The following is a 19309-nucleotide window of genomic DNA, read 5'->3' as shown; positions in this document are numbered from 1 at the left end:
CACACCAAACTCAAATTATGTGTATTGACAGAAACCAATTGAGTTTTGTACATATTCACACACACACACACACACACACACACACACACACACACACACACACACACACACACACACACACACACACACACACACACACACACACACACACACACTCCGTACTCAGACACACAGCCTACATACAGGGTGACTTTGGCTGTCGTGCAACAGATGGTGAGGCGACTGCCCTCGTCCGGCCCGCGCTCCGCGGCTCTGACAGCAGGCTCGGGCGTCACTGCACCTTGGCAGACCAGAGGCCCCCGATGCCAACCTCACTGCTACACTATACTACTCAGCCTGGCACCTGCGCTGTTAACCCCGCTGTTGGAGCTGTTCAGGGTGCAGAGTAATGGCCCTCTGAGACACTTTCTACTCCGCTAATGTGCTGTAAGAAAAGCACCGCCCCCTAAACTTAGATACACTAGAACTGGTCTGAAGCTTTACACTAATCATCACATTTACGATTCCCAATCATATTAAAGAAGTCCCCAGAATTCTTATCATTGAATTCAGGAATCTTGCACAATCTTATAAGATGTTATTGTTATTGATAAAAGGGTTTTTCTTCCCGACTGTACACTGACCTCTTCTGACATGTGACCGTAAACTCACTGAAACTGATCTTTAACCAGTACAGCCGACACTCAAATGCTAACTGGAGAGAAGCAGTGAACTGATTCATGCTCCACAGCTGCTGAATGATGCTGTGAGGAGTGTTAAAAAATGCGCAGCTGCCCCTGGCCTGTCGACTCTTGAGTTGTGCGGTGTGAGAGTTTGACGGCTTCACTCTCTGAGCTCCTCAGGCATGACGGGATTAGAAAAAAGCTCATCATGGAAACATCGTCTAATAATCTCTTCTCTCTGTGTTTTTCTTTTTTTTCTTCTCCCGACCAACTTCTACATGCTGTGAGAGATAGTTAATATTTCATCACGTTCCACCGAATATTAGCATTTTGCTCTCCCTTACTGTTTCTTTTTTTTCTCACTTTCACATTTCATCGCGGTGCTCTCACAAATCTCAATAATCCCTCCAAGTATGTTCATAAAAATCAGATAAGGAGGCCAAGACTCTGCCGATGACAGTTATTGCAAATAAAGCATGGTGGAAAAGCATGCTTGGTAATTGCCTCCTCAGTCACACAGTCGGTGTGTGTGTGTGTGTGTGTGTGTGTGTGTGTGCATGTATGCTACACAATCTTCTAGTGCAAGGACACACATCACCACACATGTATAGGTGACTGTTTACATGTCGTCATTCATCTAATTCCCTGAATGATAATGTGACGATGACGTTTTGAAATGCAGCCTGAGTGACGTGCCAGAGAACTGTCGGTATCTGTCAAAGAAGTATTGTCTTCATGCACACACACACACACACACACACACATCCACACACACGCACACTGGCAGCTGTATAGATGAGAATAGAAAGGAGCGTTGTTGATTTTTTTCCTGTCTAGTTGACATTTGCCTGCTGATGTTTAATGTCAGAGCTGAAAATTTCCCTTTGTTTAGATGTTTTATTGTGTGCCAGGCGGAGAGCACGAACCCCCAGAGGAATTAATTTACCCCCCCAACGTGTTTGCGCTGCGTCTTTAATTACCACGGTCGGGGTGTATTTTGACATGCTTTCAGCAGCAATCCCACTAGCTCTCAATACCTGTCAATAAACATGTACTCGCTGGGAAGAGAAAAAGGTTAAATGGCAATAGAGTGAAGTGGGGCGTTGTCTCTGTGATTTCCCCCTGTCTTTGTCTGTGTGGCAACTGCACACCGCTCTACTCCAAGGATATCAATATCCATTTGGAGACGTACGTATGTAGTTTCAGAGAAGTAGTACAGCTTTAACCTTTACCGAACTCTGTAATCTTCCCTAATAGGCCTGTTTTTTAAAACCTCCTTCTTCTCTCTTGATCTCACGCCGTCTATTCTATAATATAACTAGAGGGAGTGAGGGAATTGTGCATATATTTGGTTTTCTGTTGTATTATACATCCTGTGACCTTCAGACAGTAAGACATGTTCATTCAAAGAGGTTGAGACGAGACGAGTAGGGACATAAAGTACAGCGTTCTCTCTTAGAACTTAACATGAAACCTGAAGACTCGGTAGGAGGCTCTGATCAATGGCCATGTGAACAAAGTCACCTGTCTATTGAAGTGCTGTTCCATTACTTGACAGCTCTGGGATGTCGAATCAGCGATTGCAATGCAGGATTACAACAGACTGAAGAGATGTCAGAAGAATCGCTGTGAAGTAATTGTTTGGAGACAGAAACTTGTATCATCAGAGGGGCCGGTATGAGTGAGTAGGAAGTCTTGGGGGAAACTCATGAAGATACGTGGTGACTTTGTGGTCTTGAGATAACATCTACATAAATGATCTCTGCGTCAAACCTTTGTAGTGATCCATACCTTTCCTCTTTTTTTAGATCAATGTAGTTTGAACATGGTCCAACAGGACACATAAGAGGTAGCAAGACAAAAAATATACATGGATAATAAATAGAAATTGTGGCTGTAATCCAAAAGTAATCATTGTGGAGATAATTAGAATATGGGCTGTTTGGAGTGAGGTGTAGCTCGCACCTAAATTAAAAAGCATTTGTCTCCCAAAGCACCATTCTCTCTCTTCATGACCTCATACGCCTTACAACTCACACACACATTCTCATTCTTGCTCGTAAACAAGCACAACATTTAAAAACACACATGGTATGTAGTGCACACTTCCTACGCATAGCCAGCGGATGTTATTTATTGTAGACATTTATCTCCCAGCGTGCAGCGCTGTTTGTGCTTACAGCTGCGAGCAAAGCTGTGCCTTTGGTCCACGTTTCACCGGCTTTGTGGCGGGGAGATTGAGTTCTCATAGCTCCCTTTTTCCTGTAATAACTAAGTCAAATGTCACGAGTCACTGTGCAACAAGCCGTGGCAAGAGTCCAAAGAATGATGTCCATCCACACGCTGCCGTCAGTGGTGGAGTGCCACATCCATTCACCTGTTGTGGTGCCATTTAGAGACAAAGGCAGAGAAATATAATCTGCGACTACCAGTTTGTTGTGACATAAACAATAAGTGGAGGGAGATATACTGCCACGTCCCCACTCATGACAAATCATTTTAATTCACTGTAAAACCCTTGCTGCGGCATAAGTGAATTAGCCTGTAAGTATCGCTGCTGACACAGGTTTCACTCCTTGTCTTACGGACACACACACACACACACTCACACACGTATTCTCAGTCATGCTTTAATCATATTTTAAATAACAGCAGAAATACTGAACCACCCCAAGTAAAACATGACACACAATATGGGTTTTGATTAGTCACATATGCTCTTGTACCATAATAACGTTGTCAGTGCTCACCCTTACATCATTCTGTGACCCCCACATAAACAGTATTTTTTATATCCAATAGGACTATGCACTGTCGGGAACAAATGGACTCGTGAAGCTTCATGTTGTAACACTGCAGACTACATAAGAGCAATCAAACAGTACATTAAAACCCCTCTTTATGATCATATCACACTTGTCACTGATCCATTAGTAGCTATATCTGCCAAGCAATAAGAATCTTAATTGTGCAATTAATTCCGGACTCTGATTGATGTGACAGCCAAATTTATGGCTCGTGCGAATGCTGAGGACAAATGCGTGACAATATTGCTGACAATTATAGCAGACTAATGGCCTGTTTCATAAGTGCCAACCCCGGTGGCCTGGTTTTAAATCCTCCCTGCCCCGTTTTTACCAGCTGAATGCAACTGAGGCATTCAGAACTACTCCAGATTTGTTTAAGCTAAAATACTGCTATTTATACAAGATCTTGAAATAGTTATATACAGTGCAAATAAAAGCATTTGGTTCCCCGAAATGGTTCAGTCCAAACAAGCTCTCCATTGTTTTTCTCCTCCAAGTTGAAGCAATCAATGTCAGCGTTGCGTAGCTTCTGCACAATTATTCACAGCAGATGATATCTTGGTTTCTTTTTTCTTAATCATACTTCTAACAGTGTTACACAGCTGGTTCTTGATATGCCACCGGCAGTACAGTGAGGTTGTCATTCAAGATTGTGCCCATATTAAAGACAGGAACAGACTTAGGACGCCGTATTGATTTTCTCGCTGCTGAGATCCATTTGCCGAGTCGGTAGAGGGAGAAATGAATTGATACCAGGCAAACAAAACACGATCCCCTGTCTTTGGAAGCAACTAAATGATACACATTTTAGTTGAGTCCGAGCCAAGTTCACGTCCCCTCATTCTTCCGCTTACTCCTTAACGTAGAATTCAACTTTGTTATTGACAGTTTAGTAAAAACTTTAAGCAGAATATGGAAAAACTAAATCCAAACTGAAATACTATCAAGCATGTCTGAAACTGGATGCATCGACCTACTAATTCCGCAAACAGCCGTCGGTCTGTATGTATGTGGAACACATATCTGAAGAACCTTTCATCTTATCCGCTTCACACTTGGCTTGTATATTGTTAATGTTCAATATTAATAAAAAATGAATAAACAGGCAACCAGCGCTCTGTAGCAGTCAGTGGGGGCGGGGCAGTGTGCCTTCACTCTGTGGACCGAGCTGAAAATGTCTTCTTCTAAATCCTCGGATAAACTACACCAGTGATCGGCAACTCGGTAAAACCACGAGTCAAACTCAGATCATATGTGACCATTAATAAAGCAAATTCAGTTTCATTTTACAAAAAACAAACTAAACAAATAAAATCTTCATTGCAGATAAACCAGGCAGGATGAATACAAACTTCACTCTGCACCATAGACTGTACATAAAAAGCTCTGCACACAACGTGCAGCAGCACGCAAACAATAACTGAGTGACAGTATATTGTAGAACTGCTTGAGGAGGACTCACTTGAGGACTCACTTATGACAAGTGAACTTTTGCACTAGCTCTGTAGCAGGACAGGCAAACAGGGATTTTTAGTACGGGCACTGCATGAGTCTTAACGGATACACAACCTGCTTCAAAAGAGTGTCACAAAATACATCAGAATTCCTTTATAATATTCTCAGTAAGCGCCGTTCATCGATTCATGTTGGTCCTTGCTCTTAGTAAAGTTCGTCTAGGATCAGAGCTTCAACCCTTTGCTTTGATATTATATGGAATCTCTGAAAACAATACAAGAGATGAGATAAGATGGCCTACATCTTCTTGAACTCCTTCCCCACAAAGTGGTAGCCTTCTCAGATATATAACTGCACAGATAACACTTTGAGGGTATTACATTGAAGTGGTGATAAACAGTGCTATCTTAAGCTACGTGGTATCGGCTGTCATGCCAAAGAATTACATCTCTGGTGTTAATATAATTAGATGTCTCTTAGAGTAATGCTCTTTAGCCTCACTATAAAGATGATGTAATGCATTGCAACTTTTTGCTAATAAAGTTCTGCAGAAAGACATTTTCTACTCTGTCTCTTAAGGAGTTTATTTATGTAACAGCAGGTGGCTGAGCCAGATATTTTACCTTAGTAAAACTTGGCAAACAACTCGAGGAGATGAGTAATTTCTTACGTGTGGATCTGATAATTTAAGATGTTTCAACCTTTTTCCAGTATTCACACTTCTTCAATAATGAATTCCCAGTTGTACCCTATGATACAACTTAAAAAACAAACCAGCTGCTCAAATGTAATTGGATGTAATCAGGAAATTGCTCTGCTATTACAAACGTCGAGTGTTGGCTGACCCCTACTTGGTAAATTTGTTCTGAAAATACAGTTGGAACTCAGGTGAAGTCAAATTACAGGAATTGCTCTAAAAGCCTTTGGAAGGAGTTGTGTAGGATTGAGGTTTGGCAACCTGCAATCAGTGATCGCATCTGTGACTTTGCAAAGCTCTTCAGAACAGTTTGGCAGCGGCAGATGCATCTTGGAGGTCACTTTCTCTTCCACTCGCTGCTTAGAAATGACTGAAATGAGAGAACATGGTGATCTGGACTCCAATGTGTTACCATGGCACATAAATATGTCTTCCACATCTACAGAGAGCATCCTCTTGGGGGCAAATTATCCATGAAAGCTTTATAAAATGCATACTTTGCTTTACTCTTTGATTTTTAGTAGAGAAACACACACATTGTACTTTCCTCCTCCTTTTCTCTTTCATTTTCCTTATTCGGTTTTCTCTTGTTTTTCTCTGCATCTTATTTTCCATTTCAAGGATGCTGATGAGTTGAATTCCTACATTATTAATTTGGCTGCGGGAGAAGAGGGTTTTTTGATCAAAGTGCAGAGTTCAGAAACATGCTCTGTCGTGATTAAAGTGAACGCTGCCAAGTGTGGTTGAAGACAATGCCAGCCTGGTTAACGATTTCCGAGCGCGTCTTCTCTACACCACCTGTTTTCCGTCGAGCACTTTTCAGCAGCTGTTCCCATAATTATGCTTGCTGTCACGGCGGAGAACGGGAGGGCGCACCGCAGCCTTGTGCTATGCCGATAAACAAGGTAGTTAAAGGCCACTTATGGCGACACAGTTACTCTCCCTAGGGGGATCCAGCATCTAATTCCAGAACACATAATGGGTTGAAGTGTGCGTGTGCGGTTGGACATAGCAAAGTACTTTTTATCCGCCATTAGCGTGAAATGAGAGGCATCTGGTTCATGATGTGCGTCTGTAGGTTGGATCCACTGAAAAGCCTTTGCAAACATTTCCAGTTGCCAAGTAGACTTAAACAGTCACCTTTTGTTTTTCATGTTCATCTTGATTGGATGTAATTGTTTCCTAAATCGCCTACAGAAGCATCAAGTCAACCCCCCTACGAGCTTCCGTTCGGTTGCTCCACTCAGGGTCTGATAACCTCAAAACATTTGCAGTGATATAGACATATCTTGCCTCAGATGCCCTCATAGAAACTGAAATTACTCTGCTAATGAGCCACATGAGCTTTCTCATTAGAACATCCCCAGTGGATTTCACTTCAAGATTGTCATAGCTGACTCTAAATCTAAATCTTGAAGAACACATGTTGTTAGTTCACAATTACTTCAGATCCTCCACTGCTCGCTGTGACCTTCAGTTTTGAGTGATTTTACCTGAAAAAGCATGCGTTTTGCTTTAGGCTGAGAGGTGTTTAATATTCCATCCCTTTGTCAGAAAATGTTATGAGAAGAAACAGCACCCAAAGAAATTTGTGTTACAATACTTATCACGCGTACGCCCCTTTTGCAATTACATACATGGCTGATTTCTTTTAGCCTTTTTAAATTCATTTCCAATGACCTTTAATGTCGCCAAATTGGGCCAAGTGTGGAAAGAAGTTTCCAGCAGTGTTAATTGTTTTAGGCAGTGATGTGCGGAGAACTCCGAGTTTTGTGTGAATAGAACTAATTGTGATTCATTTGCGCTCTCTCTCTCCCTCTCTCTGTCTTTCTCCCTCTTGTATCTCACTCTAGCTTTTTCTGTTGCAATGTTTCTCCGACACACACTTGAACACATTTAACACACCTTCCTTGTTAGTGCGTGACAAGTTTAGTGAGGTAGAAACAAAACAAAAAGGCAGATTAAGCAGGCGGGATATTTTTGCAAGAGTAATGAGCAATGTTTTCTCTCTACCCTCTTCGGTTCACCTGCTTGTGTCTCTGCTCCAATGCTGCCTCTATCACTGTCCCCTGCCCAGACAATGGACTGTAATGAATGGGAGCTACCCCATCACAGTGTTAATTAATAAAGGACTTCATCGCATAATGGACTGTGACTGCATGGCTGAGTCAGAGAGAGCAGAAAGGAGACGTTCTTGGCTTCTTACAGGCACTCCACTCAAAAGTGGTAGTAATAAGTTTGACCTTAATGATTACAGCAGTGCACCAGTTTATTCCCTAGAAATTATTATTGGACCGTTTTAGTTACATATGGGCATCTTTTAGATTTAGTTTTATCTTTTTAAAAACTTTAAATTCTATGATGGAATGTGAACTACATACTCTCCTGGTCGCTTCTTAGGATGCAGGTTGTCATGCAGCACTGTAAGAGTACTTACAAATCTCACACTGCATACATTACGACAACTGTTGCACTTACTATGTTTGTGTATAGCTACACGCAAAGCACGCAATAACTGATGGATTTAAAAGCATCGGGGCCTTTTCATAGCAACAGACACAGAGATCTCTGCCATTTTGTTTGAGAATATCAGTGTCATTGCAGAGGTTTGTGAGGGCGATTCATAGGATTATGCACGAAAATGTGTGCAAAACTTTTTGGAAGATTTCACATGAACTGTTTCATGAGCATGTGTGAAAACAGACCCTCTGCACCTACTGGGCTCCATGAACTGGATCAATGAAATAAATGGGTGCTAACAGCCTGCTGAAGCTTCTAGTAGGTTTAGTAGGTCCCTACTACAAGCTCATGTAGGGGACAGATGACCTGACAATAGTCAAATAGGGTGAATCATCTCAGGCTGACACCAGAATACAATGTCTTCTGAAGAATGATTTAGCAAAACATAAACAGAAGTAAATATGGTGAAGCTCATGGATGTTGGTAAACGTCCTCACTATGAAGCAGCCATGGCCATAAACAAGCTGAATGTGATTGAAGAATTACTTTGCAATCACAAAACAAAGAGTTCAGGCAGAGGGCAGATTAGTCTGTTTCCTGAAAGGTAGAAGATGGACAATGGCACAGGCTCCTTCACCACTCGAGTCCACCACTCCAAACTTATGTTTAATGATGCTGTAGAAACATTTACTGCCCTGTGTATGTGTCCAAACCCACTTGGATCAGGTGAAGTGTGCTCCTGGCTCAGCTGCTCGTAGTGGTGGAGGTGAGAGACACTCAGCCATCATTAGTGAGTGCTCCTTCTCTGGGGAGGATGTTGTCCTTTCTGTGTATGAGACAATTGGAATTCCTGAAAGGTTTTCTTCCAGTGACCGTACCTGTGAAAAATGTTTAACACCAAATCTTCCAGTTATCAGTTCATATGGAACTTTTTCACTGGTGTTTTTGAAGTTGATTTAAGCATGCAACCTTTTCAGTTTTTTGCATCACTTCATCTACTGTCAGCCCTCTGTCTCAGGTACATGTATGGGACTGAGCACGGAACAATGAGCTGACTGCCTTTTTTCTCCAGCACAGCGGCAGTTGAATCCAGCTCTGCCAGAGCTGAATCGCTGCAACAAGGCCTGTCAAGCAGCCTGACAAACTCATTCTTAGCTAGAAGCGCTTGGTCCTGTCTGATGGAAATGTTACACTGCTCTCTCATTCTGTGCCTCGGCCCGCTACTCCCGGAACACAGCTCTGAGTGGGTGGTTATTCTGTCATAATTTTGGAAGAGAGTGTGTGCAAAAGTACGCGCGCACACACAGGCTTAGATGGGGTCCATCCAAAGTACTCTTTTTTATCCGGTGTACGGCATCTTCCGCTGTAGGGCTAAAAGCCTCTCCAGTGAGCTAACTCAGAGCCAATATTTACCTTTTATTTTGATAAAAACATCTTCATTAAAGAGAAAGACTGATCCTGCCAATGACGCATGAGGCTATTCATCCACAGGAGTTCTTTTCAGTGTATGTTTGTGCTGTGTTGCTAGGGGGCCTGCATTGGAAACCAAATTATCACAACCCATTAGTTAAGAGTGCTCCAATATAAACGCTCATAGATTGTATAGATATAAATTCTTACATATATTTACAAGTTCTAGACAGGAATAGGAAGTTTAAGATGCATTATATTTACCCCTAAGAACAGTTTTTCAACAGTTGTTTTTTCTATCCCCCTTGTTCCATTTTGTTGTCTGAGGGAAAGGAACGGGTTATTTCCTAACTATAGCCAGTGATTTCTCGAATAAAGCCGCTACAGTTGTTGAAATGCAGCACAATTAAATGAATTCCAGCGGTCTGAATTCACTAATAGTCCATTCAGGGACAAAGCCCACTTGGCAGATTGTACAGACAGGTGTACTCCCAGTCTGAAAGAAAAACAGAGAAAAAGAAAAAGGGGGCAGATAGAAGGTCCGTCTGGAGAATAGGGGCTCAGTCAGAGGGTGTTGAAAAGAGCCTTCACCTGAACGCACCACTGCATCCTAATAACTCCTCATCCTCCAAAAAAGAAAAAAACACATATTATTCTCTGTATCTTTCCCTTATTCCTCGGCTTCACTCTTTATCCGAGCAGCTGTGAAGGGCACACACCTGGCTGCCATCCATCTGGTTCCGTGTGTGTGTGTGTGTGTGCGTGCGTGTGCAACCGCATGTATTGATTTGAGTCTATTTAAAGCTCTTGCAGTGGGTTCCTGGGGTTAATTTCCAATCATGTGGATTTGGCTGCCATGGCAATAAATACTCATGTACAGTAAACCAATCTGGCCAATCACAGTAGTACAGCCGAGCTCTGAGACTTCCTGTCCTGTGGACACACCTGGCGTCCCCACTACTTCAGAATTTCCTGCTGAATAAAAAAAGCTCGGAAGCCCTGTTTTGGTTTGAAAACTCTGGGGCTGTGTTTTAGACTTGACGAGCAGAAACTGAGATGTTTTAAATGATAGACACTCAGAAAGGCTTTCTGATTGGGTCTGTTCTGTCTCAATATAGCCTTTGCTGATTTGTCAGGCTCCTATTCCGTCCGGAAGAAAACAACTGGCATTAGCCTCGGTTACCAGTGTAGAACGCAACAGGAGTAATCACTTCAAAGAGGGGCTCGCCCTGTTGTCTTTGCTAACAGCTGTTGTGCAGTTAAATTTAACATTTTACCTTTCACCATTGCTGCTTCTCATTTGTAGCCCTATGCTCTTTCTGCAACCAACAGCAAATGCTTCTTTCTACACCAGCATGCGCATGCTTGTTGACACCGGCAGGCGTATGTTCAGTGTGCGTGAGCAGCAACAATCTTTAAATAGAAAATATTTTTAAATCCTTTTTAGGTCCTTTCCAGGTTTCGTCCTTGTTTCTACCTAAGAAAGAAAATACTAGTCCCCCTGTGTTTTCCCTACACTATTAGCTTTCTCTCCCACCTCTGTACCGCTGCAAGTGAGACATAAAATACTATTCTTTTGGTTACTTGTTCCAGACGCTCTTTGTTAGACACCAGTGAAAATAGTTAGAGAAGAGATTGCAGCGGATGTTTGATGGACTATTTTCCAGCTCAGTTGATCTCCTTGCCTATTAGACACTCTCTCTCACACCTCTCTGGCAGCTGAAATAAAAAAAATATATTTTGTGTACTGAGGATCTGCAGCACACCCCTGCAACAAAAGGCAACTATGGTGATTTTCCATAAAGGATTGCACAAGGAAAGAAGGTCACATTCTTAACGTGTCACAAATGATCCTTCAAAGGGCTGTTGTTCAAAGGAAGCCGCCGTTGTTTGAGTATCAAATTGCTTGCTGGCGGTTTCAAAAGTTCTCCGCCGTCCCCACTGTTAATACACCGAGCTCATGACGGTGGAGGAATTACCAGCGCTTGGCTAGACAGTATGGCCAATTGACGATGACAGCCCTGAGATACAGTATGTGACATGCTTGCCACCCATTTGCTTTCTTCTCCCGCTCCCCTCATCTTACGCCTCTTTATCTTGTCTCCCGCTCGCTTTCCATTTTCTTGTCATTTCCCATCCCTGCTCTTTTTTCAACTTTTGTTCCACTATCCTCTTTTTTTTTAAGTCTCTTTGTTTCTCTGTCTCTTCACCAAAGTTAAGGTTAGATACTTCTCACAGGCATTCAAATGTAAAAGTGGGGCTCAGCAACAGTTTGCTATAGCTTGATTATAAAGCTGAATCACAGCCTAAAAACCTCATTGTCCATTCTATGTAACTTGAATAATTGATTAGCACATCATCAGCAGAGATGATTGGTCTTTTTGATGCCCAACTGATTTAGAATAAAAACAGATCTGATAGAGACATCTCTCTCTTTCTTCACTACCCTCAGCAGCCAGAGGAAGATGACATGGTGTTAACCCCTGACGGTTCGAGAGAGTTCATGACCTTTGAGATCCCACTGAACGACTCAGGCTCTGCAGGCCTAGGTGTCAGCGTCAAAGGCAATCGCTCCAAGGAGAACCACGCCGACTTGGGCATCTTTGTGAAGTCCATTATAAACGGAGGGGCTGCTAGCAAGGCAAGTAACTACTCCCACTCACTTATCTTCTGACCATTCCTTCATGGATTTTATTGATTTCATTCATGGTTTTGACAAAGACCTACAGGTAAGTACACAGATGGGTCACTGTGCTGTAGAGCTGCTGCTGCTGCATGTAAACATATCAAAGTCAGTGCCTTTGTGATATTTAAGTGGTCACATGATGTTTATAAGTGGCATTAGACTCATGTTGTGAATATTTACCTTGGGGCAGCAATGTTCTGTTAAAAGGGCTGGGCGACATGGCCAAGGATAAAATCTTAAATTCAGTCAATATTGATAATCATCACGATAAATGTCAAAATCATAATTATTTATTTCATTTCTTTAGGTTTTTCGTACGAGTAGAGGATGTGGTTTTAAACTCATCTTTATTAGCAGAAAATGACAAACACACAAAAAGCTAAACATTTTACAAATTCGAGGTGGATCAATTATATGTTAAACCTCCTCTCTGTGCTTACACAATGTATAAGTATTGAGACATTTGTTATATTGCTATTGATGAAAATTATATTGTGATATTTATTGATATTGTTTTATTGCCCTACACCATTCTGTAATATTTCACTTTTGCCTTGAAAAATTATATTAGATTTGAATCAGGTGATGAATTCAAGTGTTCATAAATACCGGTGGTTTCATACACTTTATCTTTATATGGTTCTGAAACCATAAAAAATACATCATCGTTAGGGATTAATGGGGATACAAGATTATTGTTTTGCCCCAGAGTCTTTTGGGATATTATTGAATTAAAAGGTCTGTGTGATCCCGAGAGCTGCTTCAGAATATTCATGTTAACATAAACAACTAACAAAAAGATCTAACTCTCCCCTGTGTGTTTTTCTGCAGGATGGGCGTTTACATGTCAATGACCAGCTCATTGCAGTGAACGCAGAGTCTTTGCTCGGGAAGACCAACCAGGAGGCCATGGAGACGCTGCGGACATCCATGTCTGTCGAGGGCAACAAGCGAGGGATGATCCAGCTCATCGTGGCTCGGCGGGTGGCCACAAACAATGAGGTAACCGAACAGAGAGGGAGGATTCACACTAAGGTGCTAGGGACCATTTCCCCTCACAAGGACTTTTGGTCTGCCTTTGTTTGATTTTTAAAAGGCTGTTAATACAATTCACTCTTCCTATACATGCATTCAGTATATCGTACATATTCTTTATACACACTCAACAAACATGCACATGCATACTTTAATTTAAATCCTGTGTGTGTATAAGTAGAAGACATATAGAATGAAGAAGAGGGATGACTACATTCAGCTGCACTGAATGATAAATGAGAGTGGCTTTCTTCTACCTTGCCACGAGCCATAATCTGTCCCCCATAGTTTTTTTTTTAGAGCTTTGAGATAGCTACAGGGGGACCTTTACGAAACGACCACACCACCATGCAAATCTTCAAACAGTCCCATTTCCTGTGTGAGATAGGTGATATGTCTCATATTTCCCACGGTGGGCCTTGATATGATATCTAAGAAGCACTTCACTGAGTTGTGATTGACAGGCCTGCAAAATAACACTGTCAGATAGGCAGATAAAGGAATATGTATTGCGTTTAGGTGGATATTTGTCATGAGGCAACAGTGAAGAATATTGAAAGCCAGGGGATTTCAACTTTATGAAATATCCTTTGTGACACAGAAATAATCCCAGCCTAGTTTATTTATTTAATTTTGAAGAAAAACTAAACTCTTTCACGTTCTCGAGCGAACGCAAACATGATTTAGCTGAATGTAAAATGCCAAGTGCAGTGTGACTGTATTTCAGGAGTGTAGATTCAAGTGTAAATACTTCAACACACGTCCAGTCCGCCTGCAGCCAGAGGTTGTAGATCAGGTTTGATTAGTGTTGCTGTGACTCTAATTGGAGCGTGTGTCCTGTGGCTGTGTGTCAGTGTGGAGCACCACGCTGAGACCCGTTCTCCCACTCTGCCCTTCACCCTCCCCGCTAACCCTCATCCTCCGAGCGCTGTGTCTCTCTCTTCTTCACCACATCATTCCCCCGGTGCCCCGTCGGCTTGTTTTTCTATTTGTTTCAATGCTAATCTTCACCTCCTTTCCCCTCAACTTGTTGTGCCCCACATTGTACCAGGTAGAACTTGGGATAAACACAACCAGGGACTCAGGTTGAATTTCCACAGGTATCACTCAAATTGACGTTGTACAGCTTCTGGGCTGCTCTTATAATTTATCTTTTAAAAAAACAACCTTTGACCTCTGTGTAGATTTAAAAACAATTATTCACATTTTTCAATTTGTATTTTTATTTGTATTTATTTTATTTTATTTTTATCCCCCTATGAAGCACTTTGTGACCTTGTCAAGAAAGTGCTATAAAAATAAGCTTAAAAATAAAAAAAGAATTGTTCTCACTGCTTTGTTCTCTGTTAACTTTAATCCATACAGTCAAGCCCTCCTTTCCAGGTCTGTCATTTTAATTTCATGGCCATGAACCCTCCATCCCAGGGCTTGTGTTTTAGGATGCTTTTAGAAACACAAAAGTCCGGCGTGAAAGAGAAAATGTTGCCCCATTATTCATTCGAATAAGACTACTGTGTTGTCAAAGCGATGGTGCAGAGAGAGAGAGATACAGCAAAAAACACAGGGAAACAAAAACACACAAAACAAACCTTCATTAAAGTTTAACTTCGGCTGTAACATCACACTCACAGTTCGATTCCCTTGTATTGTCATATTTAATGTTTACCTTAAGATCATCTCGACGCAAGCTGAAATAATTGTCGCCGTAAAATCCTTCACTTTTATAGGATTTTACGGCTCCGGTATTATAAATCACTGTGCATTGTTGTTGTGGCATCCTATAATCCTTCAAATCCATGACATTTTTTTCCCATAAATCAGACTTCCTGGATTATATTTTGTTGTCTCAGTGGTACTTAAAGCAACTCGTCCCTCCAACGCAGCCCCCTGCCTTTTTTTTTTCATTCTGCCTTAATCCCTTCTCCCCTCCTTCCCCATCTCCACACTAGGGGAGAAGATACATGTCCCTCCGGGGAAAATTTAGCCCCAAGGTTCAGTGAGTTCTATCACTTGGGTCCAGTCACTCTCCTGTCCTCATTAATCCCTCACCAGTCGGCAGACAGGTAGACAGACTGACACTGAGCAGACAGCTGGGGTCACAGACAAACACGTCTTGAGAAACACTGAAAATATATATTTTTCATCATTGCATTATCGCTCTGTAGGTAGACGGATGAAGAATGACACTTTTACATTAAAGTTTATTGCAATTTTGATCCATTTGAAGAGATGATTTAGAGAGAAATTTTGACAGGTTTGTATATAAGGTGACATTTATTTCAACATCAGTTGCTATGAGACGGCTAATTGATGATGTTGCAGAAAAAGATTGAGGGTATGTGAAACAAAAGGAGAAGTGAGATGTAATAGTGCATTTTGGATTTCATCCATTAAAGTCCCATTACAGGCAATCATTACTTAAGCTGCAGTGTCTTCAGGAAGCGTTGAAACGGTTGTGAGAGTGAGAATTTGAAAACTAAAAGTCAAGAAAAGATAAGACTGTAATAATTCGAGGTCAGTTGTAAACCTCAAATAAGAAAAGCAGGAGTTAAATGTCGACGCCAGCTCCCGGCAGCTACATCCACCCCCCTCTCCCCCTGCCCTGCTGTGTTGACCAGGCAGCAGGCAGATTTGTGGGGAGCCAGCCTCAGTTTGCCACTGTCACCCAGCCGAATGGGAGTGAGCACTGGAGGCCACCATTGAAATGAATCAGATCCATCACTGTCTTCGGGGGGGGGAGAGGAGCCGAGCAGTACAGCCTAATGCATCAGAGGCGAGGACTTAGATGGGTGCAGCATATCCAGGCCACCATACTCCATGAAAATTGCATTGATTTCATCATCGCTTGGTCCTGTGGGCTAAAGTGTGATCATCTCTGTTAGAGCATAGCAGCTGGATGCTTCTTGGTAGTTTAAACTCTAGATTGGTTGGGTGGATGTCTGCAAAACTGCACAGCAGATATCTTGCCAAATTAGCGCATTTACTTGCATATCTCGTTTCCATTATCGAAGACGGAGTTGATAAAATCCTGTGTCTACAAAGTAATTTGACATCACAGCTTACTGGATTGTATCCAGTCCCATTGCAGACAAAAGCCAGTAGTTAGTGGGTGTTAGTGTTTTTTTTTACCTGTGGAAAAGGAGCTTAACTGACATTTTGTTTCTTCTATTTAATTGAAAATGTTTTTGACAAAAAGGATCCTGAAATATATTCATACAAACATAAAACACCTTAACGTAAATGTGAAATGCACTGTAACACTTTCATACACACGCACACACGCACACACACACACACACACACACACACACACACACACACACACACACACACACACACACACACACACACACACACACACACACACACACACATAGACCAAGGTCTCCCAGAAGCCCATTTGCTTTCAGCAGAACTTGTAGTGATATCCATCCTCATACAGTGGCAGAGACAGGTGTTTCAATACTCTGGCTCATGCTGCTGACGGCCCATGATTAACCCCACATCTGAGGTGGAGTAACTGGCCTATTGTTGCTGCCATTAAAGCAGCGGCAATGAGCAGCCTCAGGTAAAAATTAGGAATTTCGCTGACCTTGGAATAAAAAATTTATAAAAATCCTTTGGCTTTACCAAGGATGTATTCAAGCCTAACACAGCAGCGTTTCAGATTTAGCTCGAGGATATTTTGAAGGTAGCAAAAACCAAGAAGGTCTCATGAGCCTGTTGCAAAATCTGACTAGTGCTTACACTCATTGCCCCAATTCAAGTTTTAAAGTACGAAACTTATTTTGTCGAGGAAGACTCTGACCCAACCACTGCATAAAAGTGAGTTGAGGATGTGGCAAGTCAAATGCAACAAGATCCAAAGTCAGAAGAGATGATTAAAAACTGCTTTTAGAAACTAGCCCTGATGCCAACACCTTGTATTACAGTTAATAATGAATCCAACAGGGAACAAAGATAGGTACAGTTAATAATATTTGAATATGGTCAATACACATACACAGATAGACACACACACACACACACACACACACACACACACACACACACACACACACACACACACACTCTGTACCAGAACAATTAATTTTGCCACCGTCCCCCCCACCCCTCATTTGAAAAACCACCATTCTGCCCCAGATAATCAGGCGATTTGATTGGTCACTGCCAATTCATTTGAAGTGTTGTAATTGCATGGCTGCTTCAGAGACTGTATAATTTCTCATCTGTATCTGAGTTCCACTAATGTACGCGCACATGTGTTTAAGCAATTAAATTTATGAAAAGTAATTTCACTTCCATTATTTTTTTTTTATGTGGCCTTAGTCTTTCAATGTATTTTCATTTATTACCCTGATGTAGGTTATTAAAAAATACAGATTATTCAAATTTCTTCCCCTCACTTCTTTAGTTTAAAACATTTCCATCCATCGAAAAATGAACTATCATCTATCTAGTTATTCCAGAAATCTGTCCGTCTGCATGTGCAACGCATATCTCAAGACCTGTTCATCTCAAAGCCTCACACTTGGCATGTGTACGGTTAAGATTTACAGTAAATAAACGTGTGACCAGTGCTCTGTAGCAGCAGTGGTTGAAACTCATCAACACAAGTGACTTTGTCGATCATTAGAGCAGAGCATCACAGCACAGCACTTTGTGCAGCAGTGGAGGCGCGGCTTCAGGATTCTGTGGACTGAGTCCTGCAGTCGGTCTTTTCTTAGCATGTTTCAATTGCTGCTCGTCACCTTTACTGTTTCAGAAAGAAATATGGAACCACCATTACCTGAGTAAACAGCCCATTCCAAACAGGCATGTTTAGAACGGGCACTGCACTTGTTAGGGTGAAAGAAAAGACATTGGCATACTGTGAGACATCAAAACTTATTTCAATATAAAAGGTGATGATCAGAGAACTGAAATTGCAGCTAATGAGTGGGAAATTCAAGGTAATGTTTTTCCAATTAGAATAAATAAGTCTGAGCTCATAAAACATGCATCCCCTCTCATCTCTCCTGTTTATGAACTTTTAGGATCAGTGAATGTTTGTATTTGCAGCAGCCGCAGCAGTTCATGACATTTCTAAGAAGCAGTATTTATCACAGCGGCATCTAAAAGCAGACAGGCTGATGATAAGCATGTTTGGCTGGGTTTCATCTCTCATTTGAAATTGAAATTGATGTTATTCATGACAGAGATCTTCTGCAGACATCGACTGTGTTTTTCTTATTTTTTGGTCCTTCCTGACAGTGTTACTGCAGCTTGCCAGCGAAACACTGCATTAATCAGAGCAACAAAAACACACTTTCACCACAAAACCTGTCTCATCCTCGGTGTGTTGCGTTTGCCAGCAAACTACCTCGCTCATACTACACATCGAATTTCTCGGGGTACTATTTTTACATGGTGTTACACAGCCCTAGAGTTCTCATGATAATTCATGAGACAGAGCTTCTGCCTAAGGATGTTCTCCGCTTCACCAGTGATCCTCCCCATTTGTTTGATTCCATTTATTGAAAAAAAGATATATCTAACTTCCACATTCGGTATTTTCGTTTTTTTCTTGTCTCAGCAGAGCTCTCCGTCAAGAACACCCCAAGACATAAATGTAAAGCTTTTATGTAAAGAAATTCGCCCACATTTGACCACTTGACAGACTTTCCAGTCCAGCAACCCCAATTATGTAAATGCCATGTGGGACAGGAAACCACTGTGTTCCAGTGCATTTAGTCACCTGAGGAACAGGTTTCTGGTTTCCTGTTTTCTCATTTCCTCAAGCCACTGTATGGTACCACATTAACAGGAATGTCCACTGGTGTCTTGTTGTTCCTCATCAAATCCACCACAAATACGTCAATCACTGATGACACTGCTGAGGTTTTGATATATGACAGCTAATTAGCGTCAGTACCGGTACTTTAAATTGAAGGAATGTGACAGGCTTTTAACAGCATGATGCGCAAGGATGACAGGTCAGCGTAAAAGGGGAGGTGGGGGGGCTAACACACATTTTTAGGTTTTCACAATGACATGAGTTAATATTAACACAAAGCAGCAAGTGGAAACAAAATAATGCAATTTACATATAATGAGG

General features: G+C 41.7%; 1 protein-coding gene and 1 long non-coding RNA gene across 3 annotated transcripts in view; one reads left to right on the top strand and one right to left on the bottom strand.

The window, feature by feature from the left end:
- The window catches only part of LOC118098540 (partitioning defective 3 homolog), a 345845-nt gene that overhangs the window by 175376 nt on the left and 151160 nt on the right, over positions 1-19309 (top strand). For both annotated transcript variants that reach the window (XM_035142467.2, XM_035142463.2), the window contains exons 13-14: positions 11944-12132; positions 13009-13179. In XM_035142467.2, coding sequence (XP_034998358.1) covers positions 11944-12132; positions 13009-13179 — 360 coding nt within the window. The remainder of the gene's footprint in view (positions 1-11943; positions 12133-13008; positions 13180-19309) is intronic.
- The window catches only part of LOC124855074, an 85531-nt gene that overhangs the window by 37490 nt on the left and 28732 nt on the right, over positions 1-19309 (bottom strand). The window lies entirely within an intron of this gene.

Source organism: Hippoglossus stenolepis, chromosome 19, assembly GCF_022539355.2.
Source record: "Hippoglossus stenolepis isolate QCI-W04-F060 chromosome 19, HSTE1.2, whole genome shotgun sequence".
Classification (NCBI taxonomy): domain Eukaryota; kingdom Metazoa; phylum Chordata; class Actinopteri; order Pleuronectiformes; family Pleuronectidae; genus Hippoglossus; species Hippoglossus stenolepis.
This window is presented reverse-complemented; position numbering and strand designations above follow the sequence as displayed.